Below are 20,683 nucleotides of genomic sequence, written 5' to 3'. Positions count from 1 at the left end.
AGCCTTACTCCGCCCCCAACCTCTCTGGTCCAGCCAGGGGCACAACTAAACAGAACCACCATCCACCCTCTTCTGAATGAGGCTTCAGCAGTGCTGGGCTGAGAATGGTGAGCTCACTTCTCGCGAGAATGTGTCTCGTTGCATTCTAGCCGCGTTAATTCTCTCTGGGAAGCAAAACTATAGAGATAGAAATGGGAAGAGTCTCACCTTCATTGTCCATTGATATTACTTACTGATTCCTTGGGATTTTTTTTATATCCCCCACCACCCCTGGGGCGGAGGTTGCTCATAGGTAAAAAAAAAGTTCTAAAATCCTGGATTTTAGAGGAGCTATGACTGGGAAGCTGATTGCTCTGTCCCTGTGCCCCACTCTCTGCAGCAGATATCAGCAAAGACTGGAGCACATGCTGCCTCTAGCTCAGGTTTCCCAGCACAGCCCTATGCATTGCTCAGAAGGGAGCCCCACTGAATGCACTGCAAGGTGAGCAGCCTTATCCCACTGAAAAAATTCCATATTTAAAACCCGGAAACTCGATACCGTTTGTATGTCTAGCTTAACTCTGTGAGCATAGACTAACTCTTCCCATGGACCACGCCAAAGGAGTGGGGCTGTTCTCGCGAGACTTCGGGGTGGGTTCCAAAGGCGAGCGCTGGCTAGTCCCGAACTCCTGGAATAGGCGGAAGCACTGGTGAGAGGTGCGGGTGTTTGTGCGCGTGACCAGCGGGAGGGCGGGGGAGAACCCCCTCCCCAGTCTGGAAGCCCTCCCCGGCATCCCCTTGCTGCCCCGCCACGTGCTGCTTGTTGTAGTCCAGTAGGCTCTGTCTGCGCGGCTGCTGCATCACAAGAAGTGCATGGCTTTTTCCAGGCTGCAAGCCCAGCTACACTAAACTGGGAGTAAGCCCCATTGACTCTAATGGATCTTACTTCTGAGTAGACAGGCATAGGCTGGGGCTCTAAGCCTGCCATCCTATCCACACTTACCTGGGAGTAAGCCCCATTGACTCTAATGGGACTTACTTCTGAGTAATACATAGGCTGGGGCTCTAAGCCTGCCATCCTATCCACACTTATCTTGGAATAAGCCCCATTGAACACAATAGGACTTGTGAGTAGACATGCATAGGTTTGTGCTCTGAGTGGTTTCCTACAACTGCATTGTGACTTAATAAACCCTCTTCCCCCTCCTTTTTTAAAATTGTAGCTTTAATTTCAAATACAGGCACTCTGCCCTCCATTGGATCTGGTCACCCTGCTCAAGTACTACTGATGATACACGTACTCTGGTTAAGAAACACTGTTCTAGAAATACAGGCATTGAATAAGATTAGCTTGTTGGCCACAGATGCTGCAGTCTTCACCAGGTTCACTCCTTCCCATCTTGACTAATCTGGGGTCTCCAACAGCTCCAGTTGCAGGAGGGGGGGGGGTTGCAAGTGGATAAAAGGGCAGTGTTTAAACCAGGGGTCCCTGTGTATGGACCATTGACCATTTTTGGCTCACTAGCACATTTTAACTGACCTGTTGAGCTTGGCTGAACCAGATGTTGGCGAGGGCATAATGTCATTGCTGAATGCTGGGAAGATGCTACTGCGCTACCATGCAGCCATGGAAGGGTTCTGCACAGTGGCACAGAGTTTTAGGGGGAAACCATAATTATGTGTGGCCTCCCCACTACTTTTTTTCTTTCTCCACCACTGTGCCCCTTCTTCTTTCTGCTGGGCTGGAGCGCTCTCACCTAGAGCCCAGCTGAGAGAGAGAGATAGCAAACAGCCCCGCAATTGCAAATATAAATCCCATTGTGAAAATTCTTAGAATCACATACAAAACATATAAGTAATTTTCTATAATTGATGTGCTCCATCTTATTCTATATAGATAAAAACAAATGTCCTGACTGACTCATCAATGCCCAACCCAAACCCCTGAACCAAGAAACATGAAATTTAGGAAGTACATTCCTTCCATGACGTGAGGACCGATAAGACGGGATTTTTAGAAATTTGACCCATAAGGGGGTAAAATGGGGGCTTGATGTGATATTGACTTGGTTTTTACTTACAAATGTTACCCATACAAATGCTTAAAAACATAATTCAGGATTTCCCCATAAGGCACGGCTGAGCACTGGAGCTAGCTCAAAGCCAGCAGGTGCTGGGCTAGTGCCGTTGAACTGCTTGTACTCCACTGGCACGCACTACTTAGGATTGGGCCCTTAGTCCTCTCTTAGCACAGACATTACCCAACATTCCTAGTTTTGCAAGAACAGAGGCATTAAATATTTGATATAGTTCTTGCTACGATAACACCACCAATGTGGGTTCAAGAATAGTTAATCCATTTTAAACATTCTATTAGAAAATACTTGAGAGAGCAAGTCTTAGGACTCTAGTAGTGTTAATGTATTTTTCTCTTTAGGCATCTTTTCAGGTCTTTTTTAACTGTCTTGATTGATGATAGTTATTTGCTATTTCATCAGATGTTTGCTATTGTAATTTTTTCCTTTCCCAATGGATTCACTGCCTTAAGTTGTCATTTTAATAAAGGAAAACTCTTGAATATTGTTTTGTGCATGCTCTCTTGTGTTTACTCTTGGCCTTTCCTTTTCTTCCCAACAGTGTTATTGGCTGCTTTTGAAGTCCTCACCTGGATATAATTTATTTATTGTACTTTCAGTTCTGCAGAGAGTTGAATGCTCATGTTTTGTGTATATGTTGCAATGGAGAGCACCCAGTGAAATTATTTTGAAGGGAAATGTGTACGGATTGAATAACTGTAAGCATAGTAACAATTTCATCTTTCAATTAGCGTGCCCAAGAAACAGATAAGATTTTTACCCATAGCATACTTTCTTTTACTCTAGCACTAGTTCTTTATTTTTGTTCTGTTTATACTCTGCTCTTGAATCCGAAAGAATTCAGAATGACTTTCAGTGGAAAGCAACAAGCATGAATGTAAATGAATGACAACATTAAAAATATGGCAAACACCACCATGTCCAAGGAGCAGAATTAAAGACAAAAAAACAAAAACACCTGGGAAAACTAGTGGTGAAAATGAACTAAACTTGATGCAAGACAAACCTCTCCAGGGAGAGAATTTCAAAGCTGGGGCATCATCACTGAAAATCTTGACTTGTCTCACCTGCAATGGTGGGGGTACTCAGAGAAGGGCTGCTGAAGCATCATATTTACTATTTGCCTTAAAAGTATCTTTTATGTTTGGAGTGATCTATACTTGTCAGTGCTTTTAGTGGAAGTGCTGTAGTCCGTTACCTTCCACTCGTGTGCAGACAGGCGTAGCAGGAGAAAGAACTAGTCCTGATGTGAGTCATACCTAGTCTATAATGTGACTTGCATGATTTGGCTTAGTTGCCTCAATGTTGCAAAATGGCTGTTATGACCTATCTGTGAGGCATCTTGCACGCATGGCCGCTCATAGCTTGGATGGAAGAGCCTAACACTGGTGAGCGGCTAAGCACCGACTCTGACTCTGTGGCACAGAAGGGCTCGTTTGGCTCACTGCTCTGTTTTTGTAATGTTAGGGGAATTGTAGATTTTAGTAACAAAAGGTATGCAGTTTTCTTACTTTGTATGCCAAGGTGTCATTACTTGGGAATTTAGTGTGATAGCATTTGGTGTGTGTTGTATCTTTGTATTTTGAAGTTTTTATATTTATTTCTTTAAACTATTCCTAGGTTTCCTTTAAGTCCCTTTAAAGGAAGCACCAAGTCAGCTTATGGCTGCGGTTTTCAAATGCTCAGGGAGTTTGAGGACCGCAGTAAGTCCTTGCAGGAAAGGGGGGGCAGGGGGAAGGCAGCGGCGCAATCTCCAGGATCGTGTTGCTAAGGGGGCTGCAGGGACTGGGTTGCACTCATCAGTCCCTGCAGCAGCCTGTTGGGGATGCAGGGAGCCCTGCGCAAGCATCTGCAGGGCTCCCCAGCCTTCTAAAAGTGAAAGCGGAGCGATCGCGCTCCACTTCTGGTTTTGCAGAAGTGGAGCGTGATCACTCCACTTTCACTTTTGGAACATCAGGAAGTCCTGCAGACGTTCGCACAGGGCTCCCTGCATCCGCGACAGGCTGCTGCAGGAACTGGTGAGTACGTCCCAGTCCCTGCAGCTCCTCTTAGCAATGCGATCCTGGGGATTGCGTCACTGCCCTTAAGGGGGTAGAAAGCAGGGCCCTCAGACTGGGGTGTTGCGACATCCCAGTTTGAGTAACTCTGGCTTACGGCATATCATGAAATAAGTATTAATTTAAAACAGCGTAGTTGAAAAGCCAATAAAATAGAGGCAGCAGATGAAAACAAATGATCAGATAAACAAAATGCAAAGAACTCAAGAGAAAACTAACTGAACCAGTAAGGTTCTTACTTGCCTGCTTAAAAGGGACCAACCAGGCCTCTTGAGGAAGGAAATTCCAAAATCAGGGGAGTGTCACTAAACTGGCCTTGCTCTGGGTCCCCACCAACTGTACTTTGGTTGGTGATTTGATGTGAAGCAGGGCTTCTGATGGTAAATACAGCATGTGGGCAGGTTTATGTCTTAAGCGACATAGAGCTGGCAAATACAGCCAGCACCTTGAATTGCTCCTGGAAACACTGTGACAAAATGTTTAAACAGTAACAAAGCATTGTTTTAAGCTAGAAATGTAATTAAACATAACGTTTATTTGTATGTTTTGGGATTTGGCCATGACTCTTCAGAGTATGGCAGGCTAAACAATCTGTACAAAGTGAAATGTCATTGATATGTACTTGTTTATTAGTACGTTATACAAGGTTTTGTTTTGTTTTTGTCTTTTTCAGGGTTCTGGGATCCATGCTTAATTGCATCTCAGAATGTACAATAATCTGACAGGTATGTGGTTTATTAATCACCTTGGAAGGGGAAGGTTATGCTGGGATCTGGCATTATTTATATAATGCTGAATTAAAATACAGTTTTCATCCTAATCCTGTCCTCAGGATGGGTAATAGCAGGTAGTTAAAAAGTATAGTAGCACTGGTAGATTTTTGTACAACTCTGATCTCCTTGTTTTACTTTCCATAGGCATATTTTTGTCCATAATGTTCAATTACTTGCTGTGTGATGATTTCATTCAATCTGAAATGCTGTTTCTTTTTGATGCCCTTTGTTGATAGACACCTGGGATGTTGGAGATAGATGTCTTGCCCCTTTTCCTGAAAATGGGAAACTTTGTCAAGCTACAATAACATCTCTTCAAACAGATGAGTCTGGGCATCGTTTTGCAGCAGTTTCTTTTGATGGACTTCAGGAAAAGAAAATATCAGTAACTGAACTCTGTAGGATCAAAACTAACAAAGATGCACAAAAGAACTTAATGTTTGATGATGAAGATTTGGAGAAGCCTTACTTCCCTGACAGAAGGCTCCCATCACCTGCAGTTGCCTTTGAATTGTGTGTAGATGGGGACTATATCCCTTTTACGATTAATAGATACCTACGTGACTATCAAAGGGAAGGTGCCCAGTTTTTGTATAGACACTATGTACATAAAAGTGGATGCATTCTTGGAGATGATATGGGCCTTGGAAAAACAATACAGGTATCTTTTCTTTTTTTATTTGTATGCTAATTGCCAAAATATATTGCTTTCTGGAGCAGAGGACATGTGATGCTGCTTTATTCCAAATCAGACCATTAGTCTATCAAGGTCTAGATTGTCTACTCTGGCAGCCTGTGTTCAGGATATTAGATATGTTACCAGATAAGTTACCAGATATGTTTACCACTTCCACCTGGAGACAGCCCATCGCCTAAGTAAACTGCAGTCACATTTTTCCCATTTCTTTTGCAGTCAGGGCTTGAAACTTAGAATGCATTAGATTAAAAAAGCCCTGTGAAAATAAACTATTTATAATAATGGGAAAGATGGAAGTTCCTCTTCATTCTCACATGAATACTGGCCTCTTCATTCTTTCCATGTTATTTGACAAACAGAGAAGGGATCCCCCCATGTGTTGACAATAGGTGAGATTGGAGTGATTCTATTTTCCAGAGTGTTCAAAAACTGAGAAGTATCCAAGAAGACTATTGTGAACACACAGGCTACACTTCCTTTTAAAAACAAGGTTGATTTCCAGTTACCCTTATATACTGCCTGTTGAGAAATTTTATTACACTCTTTCCCAGACACTGGTGTATAGTGCATGTTGTAGGATGACAGTATGGGTGGAAAGATTGCCTGTAAAATGCTTTCTTGTCAGCATGTGGAAGGATGTCTGTAACATTTTCTCAGAATGGCTATTCATTCTTTCATTTCAAGGATGAAATAGTATTCTGTGCAGTGAGCGATCCAGAGACTAAATGGTGGATTGATCCATTAATTCAGATTGATTTTATTCCATAGTTTCATTCTATAGCTTTTCTCTATGTCTAGCTTCCATATGTAGCTTGCTATCTATTTTGTGTGTCAGGGTATGATAATAGTAGTAGCTATGATGAGAAAATTAGGATTCCTAATTGCTGACTTATGTTTTCGGAAAAGTTTTACTTTCTTTCTGAGCTATAATGTACAAATATTTACTGCAACAATTTACTTTAAGCTTATCTGTCATCTTAAACCTGGTCATCTGGTTGTATGCTAAACATCTGGTTTAAGAAAAACTTTTTAATTAACTTGATTAAAGTAATATTGTCTTTTTAATGCTTCACCAAATGGAGACCAGCACTGCTTTTAGTTAAACTAGCAAAATTTTTTTAAAAAAATCAGTCCTGCAAACTGGCCACTATGGGTGGGCTTCAGTACTTGCCTGGATCCTCTCTACAGTCTGTTGGCTAAAGGTCTACTCATGTGTTCATGTTTAAGTAAATGAATGGAAAAGATGGAACACTCTGGCCAGTTTAGATGCCATCACTGTGAGCTAAGCACTTACCTCCCTGTGAAACAAGCAGTGCTGTTGAGCATTTTTAAGTGCTAGATCAGAAGTTTAAAATAAGAAATATAATCATGTTTGAAAGAGCTTATAAAATATTCTAATAGACTGAATGGGACCACCCAGACATCTGTGAACAAACCAGCAAATCGTCATAGTACGCACCTCTAAATATGCACAAAATAAAAACAGACTTGTGATAATAGCTAGTAGCCACAAGTAAAATTTGGGAGATAACATAGCACACCCTGATATTGTTGGATGGTTGATATAGGAGTTTAAAGACAAGTACATGAATATTGTGAGAGATTCTTGTTTAGATTATCATTAGGGAGTCTTCCAAAACCCATGGGGAGGGGGTTCTTCACATAAAAAGAAAGGCAGTAGGGATGGCTTTCATGTTACATTGCAGTTTATTATTGAATAGGGTATGGTGTGTGAAGCTCAAGACTGTGGTGGAAGCAATGTCCTTGTCAAATTTCTTTTTGTATGCAACCATACTCGCGCCCTAACTTCAGTGTGATGTGTGGAAAAGGAGGGTTTTGAGAAGGTTGAAATGCCTTATTGTAGGAGCCGGAAAGCTGGGGTTCTGTAGACATCCCTGTATGGGATATACTGCTTAATTCCTGTGACGTAAGGGAGTCATGGATGTAGAAATGCTCTGCACATCCTGGAGTGTTCAGGATGATAGACAGAGGGAATTTGGGAATCCCATTTACAGATCATACCTTTGTGTCCTTTGCTCACCTTATCTGTGCCGTGCCTTATCTATGTGGCTCCACTTGCCTCTGTGGAGTTAGAGTTCATGGCAGATGTTTGTGTATGGAGTTCTGAGGCAGAGTATATGTAAGGGTTCTGAGAACATGTGTTGGAAATATGCCCTTCCCACTTGTTGTGAATCTTGACTGTTCATGGTTTGTAGAATGTGGTTTCAGCAGTGTGACACTGCCCCATTCCCAAGTTATGAGTTATGTGGACTGTAGTTATGGGAATAGTGTACTGTAACAGAACCCTATGCTATGTGCTTTGATCTCTGTCATGACATTAAGAGTTCCCTGGTTAGGTCTTATATGTTCTCTTTCCTGATGTGTCTTTTTGAGCCTTCCCAGCACAGGGCAACCTGGTATCAACCATATCCCCTGTTATCCTGCACATGCCCAATCTCGTCTGATCTTGGAAGCTAAGCCGGGTCAGGCCTGGTTAGTACTTGGATGGGAGACCGCCTGGGAATACTGGGTGCTGTAGGCTTATACCATAGTCTTTCGAGACTGAAGGTTGCCAACCAACCAACCTGTATAGCATGTATACTTATTTTCTGCATCCATGCCATTTGCTCCAGCTTGTTGAAAACTGACTGTTATATAGAGAGCATTTGGTAGAGCTAAGATTTAGAGAGCATTTGGTAGAGCTGAGATCCAACGCTTGAAAAGTGTGTCAAACTAAAAATGCCTGTTTCCAGTATATTGTTCTGAATGTTCTCTGGCAATCATCTTCTCATGCTTGATATTTGTGTGTGGCAGTATCCAATTTGTGTGGATTTTTTTTTCTTTTTCTCTAGATTATTTCTTTTCTGGCTGCTGTGCTGCACAAAAAGGGGACACGTGCGGATATTGAAAATAACATGCCTGAATTTTTGCTAAGAACATTGAAAAAAGAAATGCCATCTGTTCCAAAGAAAGTAAGTTTTTAACTTGGACACATTTATAATGGGGCATCTTGAAGATATCATAAAACTCATTTTTTAAGTGGAGGTTTGCTTATTATGTGTGAGGTTTTGTGGACCATAGTTGCACAGTTTGTACAGAGAATATTAGGGACATATCTGGTCAGTGGGCTTCTGCGGTCTCTTTATAGCCGCTGTGTTGGCTCTTCAAGTCCTCGGGCAGGGAGTCTCATAGAGAGTTTTGTACATTTGACCAGCAAACATTTTTCCTCTCCTCTGTGCACCTTCTAAAGCCTGTGGCCTGGAGAGACTTCAGATAGTTGGTGTTTCTTAATAGTAAGCTGAAGGGTAGAATGTTTCATGATCAGATTCATGTGCAGTAGTTTTTCCCTTCCTGCTTCTCACCCTCAGCTGAACTGACCTTGGTGGCAGACACTTGTATGTTGTGCTTTCTAGCCTACCTGCGTGTCCACTTCTAGATTTTTCCTATTCAGCTGTTTTGCTGCAATGGCCTTTGGAAGACTGAGCATTTGAATTCTGGTGGAATATAAATTAGAGGCAGTTTCCTTCAGATTCCACCTTCTCCCTCCCCAATCCTTACCACAAGGGGTTTTCAGATTTTTTTGTCATGAAATCCTAAATGGAAGCCAACTGACAATCTCAGACAGTGCATCAGTCTTTTCTCTCAATTTGGGAATTTTCCAGCTTTGATCCAAATGGGCATGCTTAGTACTTGCAGGTAATCATTTCAATAAAATTAAACCAGTGTTACAGCAGTTACTTATCTTTAAACATAATCTTTTAGGGACAAGTTTTTGATTTCAAATTTATTTTTCTGGATTTCTAGAAATGGTGTAGCCTTGTCTCTCCTAGGTCTCCTGATTCCCCCACCCCCATAGCATGCAGCGTGAGCTTCCGTGGTGCAGCTGCATGCTACAATGTGGTGGGAGATAGGATTGGGCTCTGTGCACGCATTAAGGCATGGCTCTGAATGTGATTGGCACCTTGATATTAAATGCCTTATGTTTCAGCAGGAATTACTTTCATGTTATATGGAAGTTAGGCTCAGAATGAAAATCTAAAACCATTTCTAATAAAGATAATTATAGAAAATCTTTGTACTCTGTACAGCTGTTTTTCTCTACAAACAGCAGTTCCATTCCTGTCCCTGCAGAATGAGACCTATAAAGACTCATTTGAGTGGTTAATTTAAAGTGATTAATTATGTTAAGCAGTTCATCAGAATGGCCCCAGGAGCAGATCTTTTGTGTGTCCATGCCAGGAAAGTGGGATTATATACAAGGTTATATATTTTATTAGTTGGCATAACCCAGTACAGAGGAATATATGCTTTGGTGTTGGCTTCTGCTTTTGTTTAATACATGCTATTATCTGCTTCAACTGTACATATTCTCTGCTGAATGTGCTGTATACTGAATAAACAACATAACTAGTCTTGATGTCTTTTCAGTCCAGCTAATTTCCTTCTTTTTCCATTTAATTTTTACAGTACAGTGCTCACAAAACGTATCAGTTAACCAGCAGTTGCTAGCTTTTAGGTAAATTTAGGGCTTTACAGCCCAATGTTAAAGACAGCAGCTCTGCTGGATGCAGCAGTGCCAAAATCTGCATCCAGTGGCACTACTGAGGCCACCAGAGGTCTCCTTGGGGGAGAAGACTTTCATCCCCCCCTTCCTCTGGGGAAAACCCCAAGCCCTGCAATGGGGCTCCTCAAGTCTGTGCCAGCTATTTTGCCGGTGCGGAGTTGAGAGACTCTGTGTCGGGTCTTCTGGCCCAACACAGAGTTCAGGATCTGGTGGAGCAGAGCTCCGCTAGTCCCACTCACCCTGCCCCATTGTCCCCTGCCCTGTTTTGCCCACTCCCTGCCTCCCCCGCCCTGTCACTACTTACTGCCAACCTGTGCTGCTGAAGCACCGGCTGCCCTTCCAAGTGGTGCTGAGGCTCAGTGCCAATGGTCCCTCCTCTTTGAGTGCTGCGACTGTTTAGGATTGGGACCTTAGGCTGCAATCCTATACACAGTTTCTTAGGAATAAGCCCCATTGAACACAATAGGAGTTACTTTTGAGTAGTCATGTTTAGAATTTGGCGCTCAGTTGTCTTGCCTTGCTAGAATAAGTAGGATAGCACTGAAAAGGATTTTATTCAAGCAGATGTTTTTTATTACACCGATATGTCTTTATTTTAAACAATTTTATCCTTCACATGGGATTTAGTGCAAGACTAAGACACAGTGTTATCATAGATTATAACTATAAGCTGTTCCTTTGACAATTTATGGTGATATTGTCCCATTCATTTCAATACACCTGTGAAAAACTTCTCCTTCGCAAGCTAGAGGAAGCATTAGCAGTGACTGGAATTGGACACTTGGCTATAAAATCTATGACTTGTTGCCAGTGCAGGGTCCTAATGCACAATTTTGGATGATCTGGATGCTGCTTTTGGCTCTTGTGATCACAACATTTTCCTTTATCTTTATTATGTAAATTGCATAACTCGAACTGGATTACCAGCTGGTGGATTACTCACCAGCCATGTAAAGTTGCCCATCAAGAAACCAAAAGGTCTTCTGCTTTTGTTGCCTGTTTAGGATTGGAAAAATGGAGAGGTGTTCAGTCACATGGCAGACTCAAGTACATGGCAGAGTGTTTTTTAACTCAGCCCACATTCTGCTACTATCTGATTCTAAGAAGATTTGGGGATGCCCTGTTAAGCTGGGAGATATGTTTTCCTTTTCTCTGGGTTCTTTATCAAGAACCAACTTGTCTCAATTCATTACCCAATGACCCAGTTAAAGACAAAGAAGGGGAATAAGCAGATAAGCAACTGGTCACTAACCGCTAGACTCTCTGTCCATTTTGCTGCTCCATCTACCTTTGCAGCATAGGGCACTATCTCTCTGTGTATAACAGAATATAACACCGTATGTTTTAAAAAATGAAATGTGTTTTGTATGTCTTTAGCAACAATAGCAAAATTTCTTCATTTTCAGACTTTCCTGATTGTGGCACCTCTTTCTGTGCTGTATAATTGGAAAGATGAGTTGGAGACCTGGGGTTATTTCAAGGTTATCATTTTGCATGGCAGTAGAAAGGACTATGAACTCTCTCGAATCAAACGGGGAAAATGTGAGATTGCCCTAACAACATTTGAGACACTTCGCCTGTATTTGAATGAACTTAACAGGTAACCAAATTCTGTAGTTGCTGCTAGTTTAGGTAGACTTTTTCCAACACTATATCCAGAACTGTGGATCCTTTAAATCATTGTTTCTCAACCAGTAGTACAGGTACCGCCAATGGTACTTGAAGTGGTGTCTGGTGGTACTCACGGGAACCCTGGACCCCTGCTGCCCAGCAGCAAGACCAGGAACGCAACACAACAAACAGTGGTAGGAAGCTCCAAAGCATGCTTTTCCGCACTTGAAAAAGCCCTCCTGTCCGCCCTGAGCCTTTTAAACTGGTGTTTGCCGTGTTGCATCTGGCCTCCCAACCCAGAAGTGACTGGCAATGTTGTCATCGCCAGTTATTTCCAGTGGTATTTTGAATACGTGGACCATGTGAAGTGGTACAGCAGAGAACAAATGTTGCGAAAAACTGCTTTAAATCATTGAGCTAGAAGGAATGTGTGGAATGGGTACATCAGGGCTATGTCCTATGCAGTTGCAATCTTATTTGTGAATAGTTCCCATTGAACTCAGTGTGACATACCTCATTGCACATATGAACATGTCTTCATAAAGGTATGGCTCACCAGTACAATAGTCACTGTGTACGTCAGCTCTTTATACAGGTCCACCCTGTTTATCTGTGGGCAGTAGTGGAGGCAGAGGGGTGGTGGAACTGTAAGTGCTGCACTGTTCCAAAACTCGACGTGTAAGCTGTCCCTTCCCCTCACTCTCAGGGCCATTCCAAGGAACCAAAGCAACATGGATGCATCTTCTCTGTGTTGCTTTTGCCCCCGGACAGGCTCAGAGAGCAAGAGGAAGGGGTAGGTTACACAGCAAGTTTTGGAGCTGTGTGGCACTTACAGCTCTGCCCCCCCCCGGCTCCACTACTGTTTGTGGGTTCGGAATCAATGGATTTAACTCACCATGGGATCTGAACCCATGGTGGAGGGCCTGACCTTTGCTCCTAGGCATGACCAGAGCTGTTCTCTGGTTTCCTGAGGCCTCCAGAGGTGTCAGAAAAGCACTTCTGGTTTTCAGAAAAACAGGAAGTGCCTTTCCGACACCTACAGGGGCCTTTTTGAGGGCTGCAGAGATCACGCACAGCCTATCTGGGCCTTAGAATGCCTCTGAATGGGTTGCGTCTGCAGGTCCTATTGGACCAGACCTGCAGATTCACTTGTACACGGGTTTTGGTGTTCCTGGAGGGTCCAGAATCACATTCTCTATGAATACCAAGGTCTAACTGTATTGCAAAAAAATTTCAGAATCTCCTTTAACTGAATGAAACCTTATTTGGAAGGAAGATTTGTTCATACTGTATTTCGTTTGGTTAGTTTTGTCTTGGTTTTATTTGATGTAGACCAGTGTTTCTCAAACTGTGGGTCGGGACCCACTAGGTGGGTTGCGAGCCCATTTTAGGTGGGTCCCCATTAAGTATTTTATTTTTAATATATTAGACCTGATACTACCATGGTATGTGACTGTGTTTGGGGAAATGTTACAGACCTGTACTTTTAACAAGCTACTATGAATATTCTTTTAACATTGATAGTAAATGGATTTACTCCTGGGTAAGTATGGGTAGGATTGCAGCCTAGGATTGTTAAAAAAGTTCCTGCTTGATGATGTCATTTCTGGTCATGACATCACTTCCAGTGGGTCCTGACAGATTATCATTCTAAAATGTGGGTCCCTGTGCTAAATGTGTGAGAACCACTGATGTAGACCATTTTCTTCAGAGACCATCAACAGTTCTAGAGGTAGATGACCTCTTCAAAATGTCAGACATTGAAGCTTAAAATTCAAAATGTAAATTTGAACACACACATTTTAAACGTTGAAAACTTCCAAAGTTTTAATAAATCACTCTAAGGCAGATGATGTCTAATGAAGGAACAACAGATCATGTTTGATCTCATCTCCAGACTCAATTTTAGGCTGTTAATAATTAGTGCTGTGATCTAAAGATGTCTAAGGACCCAATCCTATCCAATTTTCCAGCACTGGTGCAGTCACAATGCAACCCCAAGGTAAAGGAAGAAATGTTCCCATACCTTAAGGAGGCCTCTGGGACTACTGCCCCATCACAAGATGCAGTTCATGCCCCATTGGCACAGTTGCACCGGCACTGGAAATTGGATAGGATTGGGCCCTTTAGGCTGTAGTCATAATGTGCTTATCTGGGAGAAGTCCTGTCGAACTCCGTGGTACTTACTTCTGAGTAGACATGAATAGGATTGCAGTATTAACCTACTTGTGACTTAAGTGACCTATTCCATCTAAACTAGAAATGGACTTCATTAGGCAGTTGTCAAATCCTAACACAAAAATTTTGTTTGCCATTGTTAGCTTCTTTGACATTTACAAGAAGATTTAAGATTTTCTGTCTGTGCATACCATCACAACCAAAGAAGCAGCAAAGATTGGCCACAGTTAGTATGTTGTGTGTATCAGACATAGCACACAATGCAAAAAAAACCTTACAGAACAGTTTTCCTCTTTCATGTAAAAGATACTTGAAGTGTTTTTAAAACCTGATTTGCTCTTTGTTTTGATACTGTGTAATAATTCCTCCAGAACCATAGATTATTCAACCTTTGATGTTAATGCAGGAAGCTACACTGGAAATATCTCATTAAAGAATGCATTTTGGACAATTTGGGAAAACTGTCACTATTTCCCATTGTTTCACAGTCTAGAATGGTCAGCTGTCATTGTAGATGAAGTGCACAGACTCAAGAATCCCAAATCTCAGATAACTCAGACAATGAAAGCTTTAACTTGTAGAGTTCGAATAGGACTTACTGGAACAATTCTGCAGAACAACATGAAGGAACTTTGGTGTGTCATGGACTGGTAAGTGAAAATAAAAGTTAATATTAGTGCATGTGGAAGAAATGCTCGTAACTCCTAAGGCTACTTTTTATAGGTATACATCAACTATTTGTAATGTACGTTTGAAATGTCATGTAAGCACATGACAGTCATGTGTTTGGAAACAAGCAGGTAGCATCCAAGTTACGGATGTCTTGATGTAAGGACAGCCAAACTGCTGTTTGTACAGGTGCACTCTGTCTGGCCTTGTGCTTTCATGCCTGTATTGTAGTGCTGTTCCAACTTAATGTCAGTTCCGACTTCCAAACAGATGTCTGGAACAAAATCGGGACATACCACTATGTGATATGTGAAGTGGCCTCAGTACAACCCTGACGCTGTAATTTGGAATTGTTAAGATGTGCTGCTTAATAGCTCAAAGAAATAAAACAATACTGGAAGCTTGTGCATGTTACTTTAGCTCATTTGTGGATATAGTTCCCTTATGGTTCCTTGATGCAGATCCTTTTATAGCAAGCATCTAAATGGTAGCATCATGAAATTTTTTGTCCATCTCCCATTTTCCCCCCTTGCAATTCTTTCATTTTCTTACTGTGCTCACCATGGAAGAATCACTGAACTTTTAAACTCTGGTCACCCTTTTAATGTGTATAGTACAGGGTCAATCTCCACAACTAGTTTTTTAACTGTATAATTACATAGTGAAACCAACATAATGAAAGCTCCAAGATTTTGTTTTTGTGCATGTCAAGACACAAATGTGACTTTCACAGTTGCATTCATGACCTTTAACATGAATTGTGACATCTGAGAGAGTGCATGGAAATTTAGATAAGTAGCATGTGAACCATGACACCTAGCACAGAATCTGAATCTATGGTTGTAGATTTTTACTGAATACTGTACAGGAATTCATATGTTAGTTCATCCTTGACTGACAAGGAATAATAGTAGACTGAAGGACGGCAATATGCCAACTGCTTTTTTCTTTCTCTTAGGGCCGTACCAGAACTTTTGGGTAGTGAAAAACGTTTCAAGAAGGATTTTTCTGATGCAGTAGAGCATGGCCAGAGGCATAACGCAACTAAAAGAGAACTAGCAACTGGTCGAAAGGCTATGAAGAGACTAGCTCAGAAAATGTCTGGCTACTTCTTAAGGCGTACTAAGGCTCTTATTCATCATCAGTTGCCCAAGAAGGAGGACAGAGTGAGAATATTTTTTGTAATACATTGAGTACATTTGTTCATATATCTATGGCCTGTTGGCAAACTTAAGTTCATGGAACATCATGCGTGCCACAACATGTAAATATACACTGCAGCATGCATTGCCACATACTGATGTGCTCCACAAGACAACACACGTCACAGCACCTCGCATGCAGTCATGCCACAGCATGCAGCAGCGTACCAACATTCACACACACACAGTGTATCAACATTCAAACTGCTCCAGTACGGCAGGCATATAGTACACAATTACAGGGACGTGTTAAGTTTGCATCAACTGCATTGGGCTGGTGCAGGGGTCTGGGGGAAAGGTGGGCTATGGCCAAATGGGGAGTGGGACCCTAGCCCCAGGCAACCTGGCAAATTTCTGGGCTGCTCAGATCTCTGCCACCTCTTTCGGTGGCGCAAGTCCAAGTAGCCCCGTTGGGGGTGCTGCCGCATTACCATGGGTAAAGGGAATGAATTTCCCTTGCCCTGGGCTGAGTCACAGGCAGCTCCAACCCTGCTCTGGATATGGGGCAGGCCAGCATGGGTTGGAATTGGGCTGAGAGTATATAAATAAACATCAGCACGTCATGCATACATGTTTGCACATACAGAAACATGGCACACTGTAAACTTGTGGTTAAATTGTACACACACACACACACACAAATCACACAGATTTAGGGTGCAATCCTAACCAACCTTCCAGCCCTGGCATAGCTGTGCCAGTGGGGCATATGCTGCATCCTGCAGTTATTGCAGGCATCACGGAGGCCTCCTTAAGGTAAAGCCAGATTTGTTCCCTTACCTCAGAGTTGCATTGCCCTTATGTCAGTGCTGGAAAGTTAGTTAGTTAGGATTGCGGCCTTAGCAGCTCAACTTCCTCATCAGAAACACACACTGCTGCAATTTAGGGCCAAATCCTAACCAACTTTCCAGCATTGGCATAACAGTGCCAATGGGACGTGTGCTGCATCCTGCAGTTGGGTGAAACTCATGGAGGCCTCCTCAAAGTAAGAGAATGTTTGTTCCCTTATCTCGGTGCTGCATTGCCCTTAAGTCAGTACTGGAAAGTGGGTTAGGATTGTGCGCTTATTCAGTCCAAAGACAGCCATTTTTGTTTTGGGGAACTGATTCCACTAGGGCAGCTTCGATCCACCAAACAGATGTGAGTTTCAAATTGGGGCAGTTAGTTAAATGAGTGATTTAAAATGGGAACTTCGACATAATGTTTTTCAACAGACCAATGGCAGGGCATACTCTTGTCATATCCAGGAATTCCTGACATAATCTAAATGAACTAAAGAAGAAACTTAACATATGTTTTCTGGGGAGCAAAGAAAATAGTTATGAACAGTGTGCCATGTCTGATTCAAAGCAACATTTTAAAACTAGTGTACTGCAGTAATTTTAAATTTGATTTTTCTGAAATGTGATCAGATGTTATATCCCTGGCAGAGTAGATTCTTCATGCATTACTTCATTCTGACCAAACAGATTATAATCTTGATTTCATAATGAGTAGAATGTTCAGATTTTGTATTGGCAGAATATTGAGAAACTTAGTAATTACTTAAAAATGGAGTTATAAAATTTTCACACTTTTACATAAACAAACTGGTCTGCCTTCAACTGAAGAAAAAAAAGATGCTCAGTGGTACTGTCACTTACTTGTAATAGTTTATTGCAGAATTATTATTTTTTGAACTTAATAATACTGATATTTCACATTGATTTGATCTAAACTAATTCTTGATTCAATATTGCACTTTATAGCAACAGTACCTTGCATTTGATACATCACAACCCATGTTTGTGGTGACTTTATTCAAATGAAACATGTCATTCTTAATTACTAGGTGCCATTTCTTTTTCTTTTTTTTTAAATGTGCATCACTCTGACAGGGATGAAGGTCTCCCACCATAAAAATGTGTAATCTGCATGATGTGACAAACAAATTACCAGATACATGTTTGCTTTCCTGCCAGTTCCCCGGCAGGGACTGTGGGCCTGCTTTATCCTTTCACTTTCACACAGTGCTGCCAGTACATGAGTATTGATCCCGAGAAGGACTGTATTGATTGTTAGAATTATGTTTGATGGACAGGTGTTAAGAGCGGCTGTAAAGGTAAACTTGTTTTTTAACAACATATTTTGTTGTTAACCTGAAATTTTCTTCATGGGTTCTTGGTAATTCTACTATGTATTCCTGTGTATGAGAATGTGCCTGAACAGACAATAGCGAGTTCTTCTAGAAAGCTCTGGAGGATTGGCCATATTGTCTCCCTGCATAGTAGCATGCCTTGCATGGGATGAGTGGACAGAGCCAGTGTTTTCTCACTAAGTCCTTTCTGCCCACGCAGAGAGCAGCAAGAGAAAAGGACCTCATCTCTTAACTCTGTGGGTTAAGTTCTTGCTCTCTTTCATACACAATTCTGCCCTCATGGTACCAGCTCTCTTAAAACTGTTGTGATTGTTCCAATAAAATTCCTAAATCAGACCATCACAACATGTTACTGTGAAGGGTATATCATTAGCAATTGCAAATAAGAGCATTCCTAATCTTCCAGAGCTTTCCAAAAGTTTCTGCTTCTGCCGTGCCAAGGTATATTTCCATATGTGTTCCTGTATGGAAAGATTTATTGAAGAATGGCACCTACTGTACTCTGTTTTCCAAATTTGCATGCAGTTTCTTGGATATGGAAGTGCCCCTAAAGGCAAATACTTACTACTCACATGCAAGCATTCATTTTAATGGGCAGAATTTGCAGTTGCTTGCTTAGATCAGATTCGTAACTCAGTCTTCATGCTTAACCTCTGCAATACAGAGGTACTCTGTATTGGTACAGACAATAGAGGTACAGACAATACTCTGTCTTGTGAAATGTCTGAACGAGCTGGAGTTATGTAGATCTATGCCTTTGAAAATTGGCATAAAGCCCGTTTCTCTCATAAAGCCATGGCTTTTTATTAGATTATTTGAAAAGAGGTAATGATGACTTTTTAATGGAAAACTCTGGTGTAGGCAGTCACTGTCATATCAGAATGTATGCTTAAGGTTGTGTCTGCTGGAATGTTTTGATAAGGATAAGAGCACATTTTGGAGAACCCAAAATCACAGCTACTTGTGTTAAAGATATGCAATCATCTGCTGCTCTTCCCTCCTTGCCTATATTTTTTTTTAGCTAAAGCTTGTAATAATGGAGTCTTAAACTGCTTTTTCTAAAGAAGAGATTAACAGCAATGTCACTTGGTCACCTTTAATCTAGCAGCCTTTATTTTATCTTATTCTCTTGATAATGTGAGTATATGTTCAAGACACCGTTGGATTTTTTTTTTTTACCCAGCATGGTGCTGCTGCTTTGTGGGTGGCCATAAATTCAGGAGTGACCTTGGGATTTCGGTCTCCTGCTGGCTGACCAAAAGATGTCATGGAGATGCCTCCCATGGCGTTTGAGAGGAAGGATAAGGTTTGTCGTACCACTATACAGAAGCCCTCCCTCCAACACCAGTAATTCAGAATCTCAATGGATATCTAGGAAATTAACTGTTTTGTTTCATTTAGTCCCTCTGCCTGTATTAATACTCTCCAATAATCAGTGCCAGGAAATTTCAATTACTGTAGATACTTTCAGCAATTCAGAGTTCAAAAAGGTCAATTTTATGCTCTGGCATTTGAGCACTTTTCCCTCTCTTTTCCCCTTGTACTGGTCTCAGATTGGGAATGACTGCCACACTTTATTTTGTCACAGATAATATTTATATTATATTCATTGGAATATAAGATGCTAGATGAGCATAATCTTTTCTTTTTGTTCTATTCTTTTATTTTACAACAGCGACAAAATATTCCCCTTAGCTGTGCAACTCCCATCTTTTTGTGGTAGTTTGTAATATTTTAACATTTTTGTATTGTTTTCTTCCTCCTGTTTTGCATTTTATCCTGCCAGATGGTATATTGTTCTCTGACAGAGTTCCAGGCAGCACTATACAAGGCCGTATTAGAGACAGAAGATGTATGCTTAGTGCTGCGAGCAGGAGAACAATGTAGCTGCAACAGTGGCCGTAAAAGGAAAAATTGCTGTTACAAAGTAAGCAGTTTTAACCCACTTGATAGTAGTATGAGTCCCATCTTGCAGTGTGCAAGTCCCATTTAATTTAAAGATACAAAAAAAGAAGGAAAGTGAATTTTGGCCATTTCCATTCATTACTATGCTTGCATGTATCCCACATTGGTTCTGGCTTGCTAAACATTATCTAAAATCAGAAGTATCTTTTCCAAGTGTCCTGAAATGGAGCATTGCTTTATACCTTGCTTCTTCCCCGTTTGACAAGTATTCAAGGCTCAACTCACTGATCAACATGCTGATTTTGGCCAGATGGTGGTACCCTTAAGGTTGATTAACTGAGGTTCAGTGTATCAGTCCATTCAAAATTTGAAGACATTTTCAAGGGATGGCTTTGCTTTGTGGTAGTGTACTTTTTTAGAAGTTATATGGCAAAATTGTAGTGGATGTTGTAATGATTTTAGTATCACTACTCTCATGAGATCAGTAAACATGTATGGACTTAATTTTTGTCATGTTTATTTCAGTGGAAGCACCTCAATGTAAATGGTCAATGAATCATTCCCTAAAACTCAGCCAGGCATGGCTGGGAAAGTAGTTATTTGATACAGTTGTTGATGTCATTACTGGTGTACTGGAAAGACACTGGATGTGTCCTGTTGAGTTGTTTCAGGTTAAATATGTTTTAGATATGCAGAAGATATGCAAACACCCTGAATCCAAAGCATATTTGTTTGGTGGTTTTTAAAATTTTCCTGGAAGCAAGTTAAAGCGTGTTTAAGATTGTAGCCTAACATGCTGTACACAAAGGAAGCAG

General features: G+C 41.4%; 1 protein-coding gene across 5 annotated transcripts in view; it reads left to right on the top strand.

Moving 5' to 3' along the window:
• Positions 1 to 634: 634 nt before the first annotated feature.
• The window catches only part of ERCC6L2 (ERCC excision repair 6 like 2), a 68,170-nt gene continuing 48,121 nt past the window's right edge, over positions 635 to 20,683 (top strand). For 4 of the 5 annotated variants that reach the window (XM_066616147.1, XM_066616149.1, XM_066616150.1 and 1 more), the window contains exons 1-8: positions 2,722 to 2,773; positions 4,806 to 4,857; positions 5,142 to 5,566; positions 8,455 to 8,574; positions 11,573 to 11,766; positions 14,444 to 14,605; positions 15,583 to 15,790; positions 19,750 to 19,890. In XM_066616147.1, coding sequence (XP_066472244.1) covers positions 4,839 to 4,857; positions 5,142 to 5,566; positions 8,455 to 8,574; positions 11,573 to 11,766; positions 14,444 to 14,605; positions 15,583 to 15,790; positions 19,750 to 19,890 — 1,269 coding nt within the window. In that variant the 5' untranslated portion in view covers positions 2,722 to 2,773; positions 4,806 to 4,838. Of the gene's footprint in view, positions 690 to 2,721; positions 2,774 to 4,805; positions 4,858 to 5,141; positions 5,567 to 8,454; positions 8,575 to 11,572; positions 11,767 to 14,443; positions 14,606 to 15,582; positions 15,791 to 19,749; positions 19,891 to 20,683 lie in introns of those variants that run through there. The other variant, XM_066616148.1, reaches the window with a different exon arrangement.

Source organism: Tiliqua scincoides, chromosome 2 (genome assembly GCF_035046505.1).
Source record: "Tiliqua scincoides isolate rTilSci1 chromosome 2, rTilSci1.hap2, whole genome shotgun sequence".
Lineage (NCBI taxonomy): Eukaryota > Metazoa > Chordata > Lepidosauria > Squamata > Scincidae > Tiliqua > Tiliqua scincoides.
This window is presented reverse-complemented; position numbering and strand designations above follow the sequence as displayed.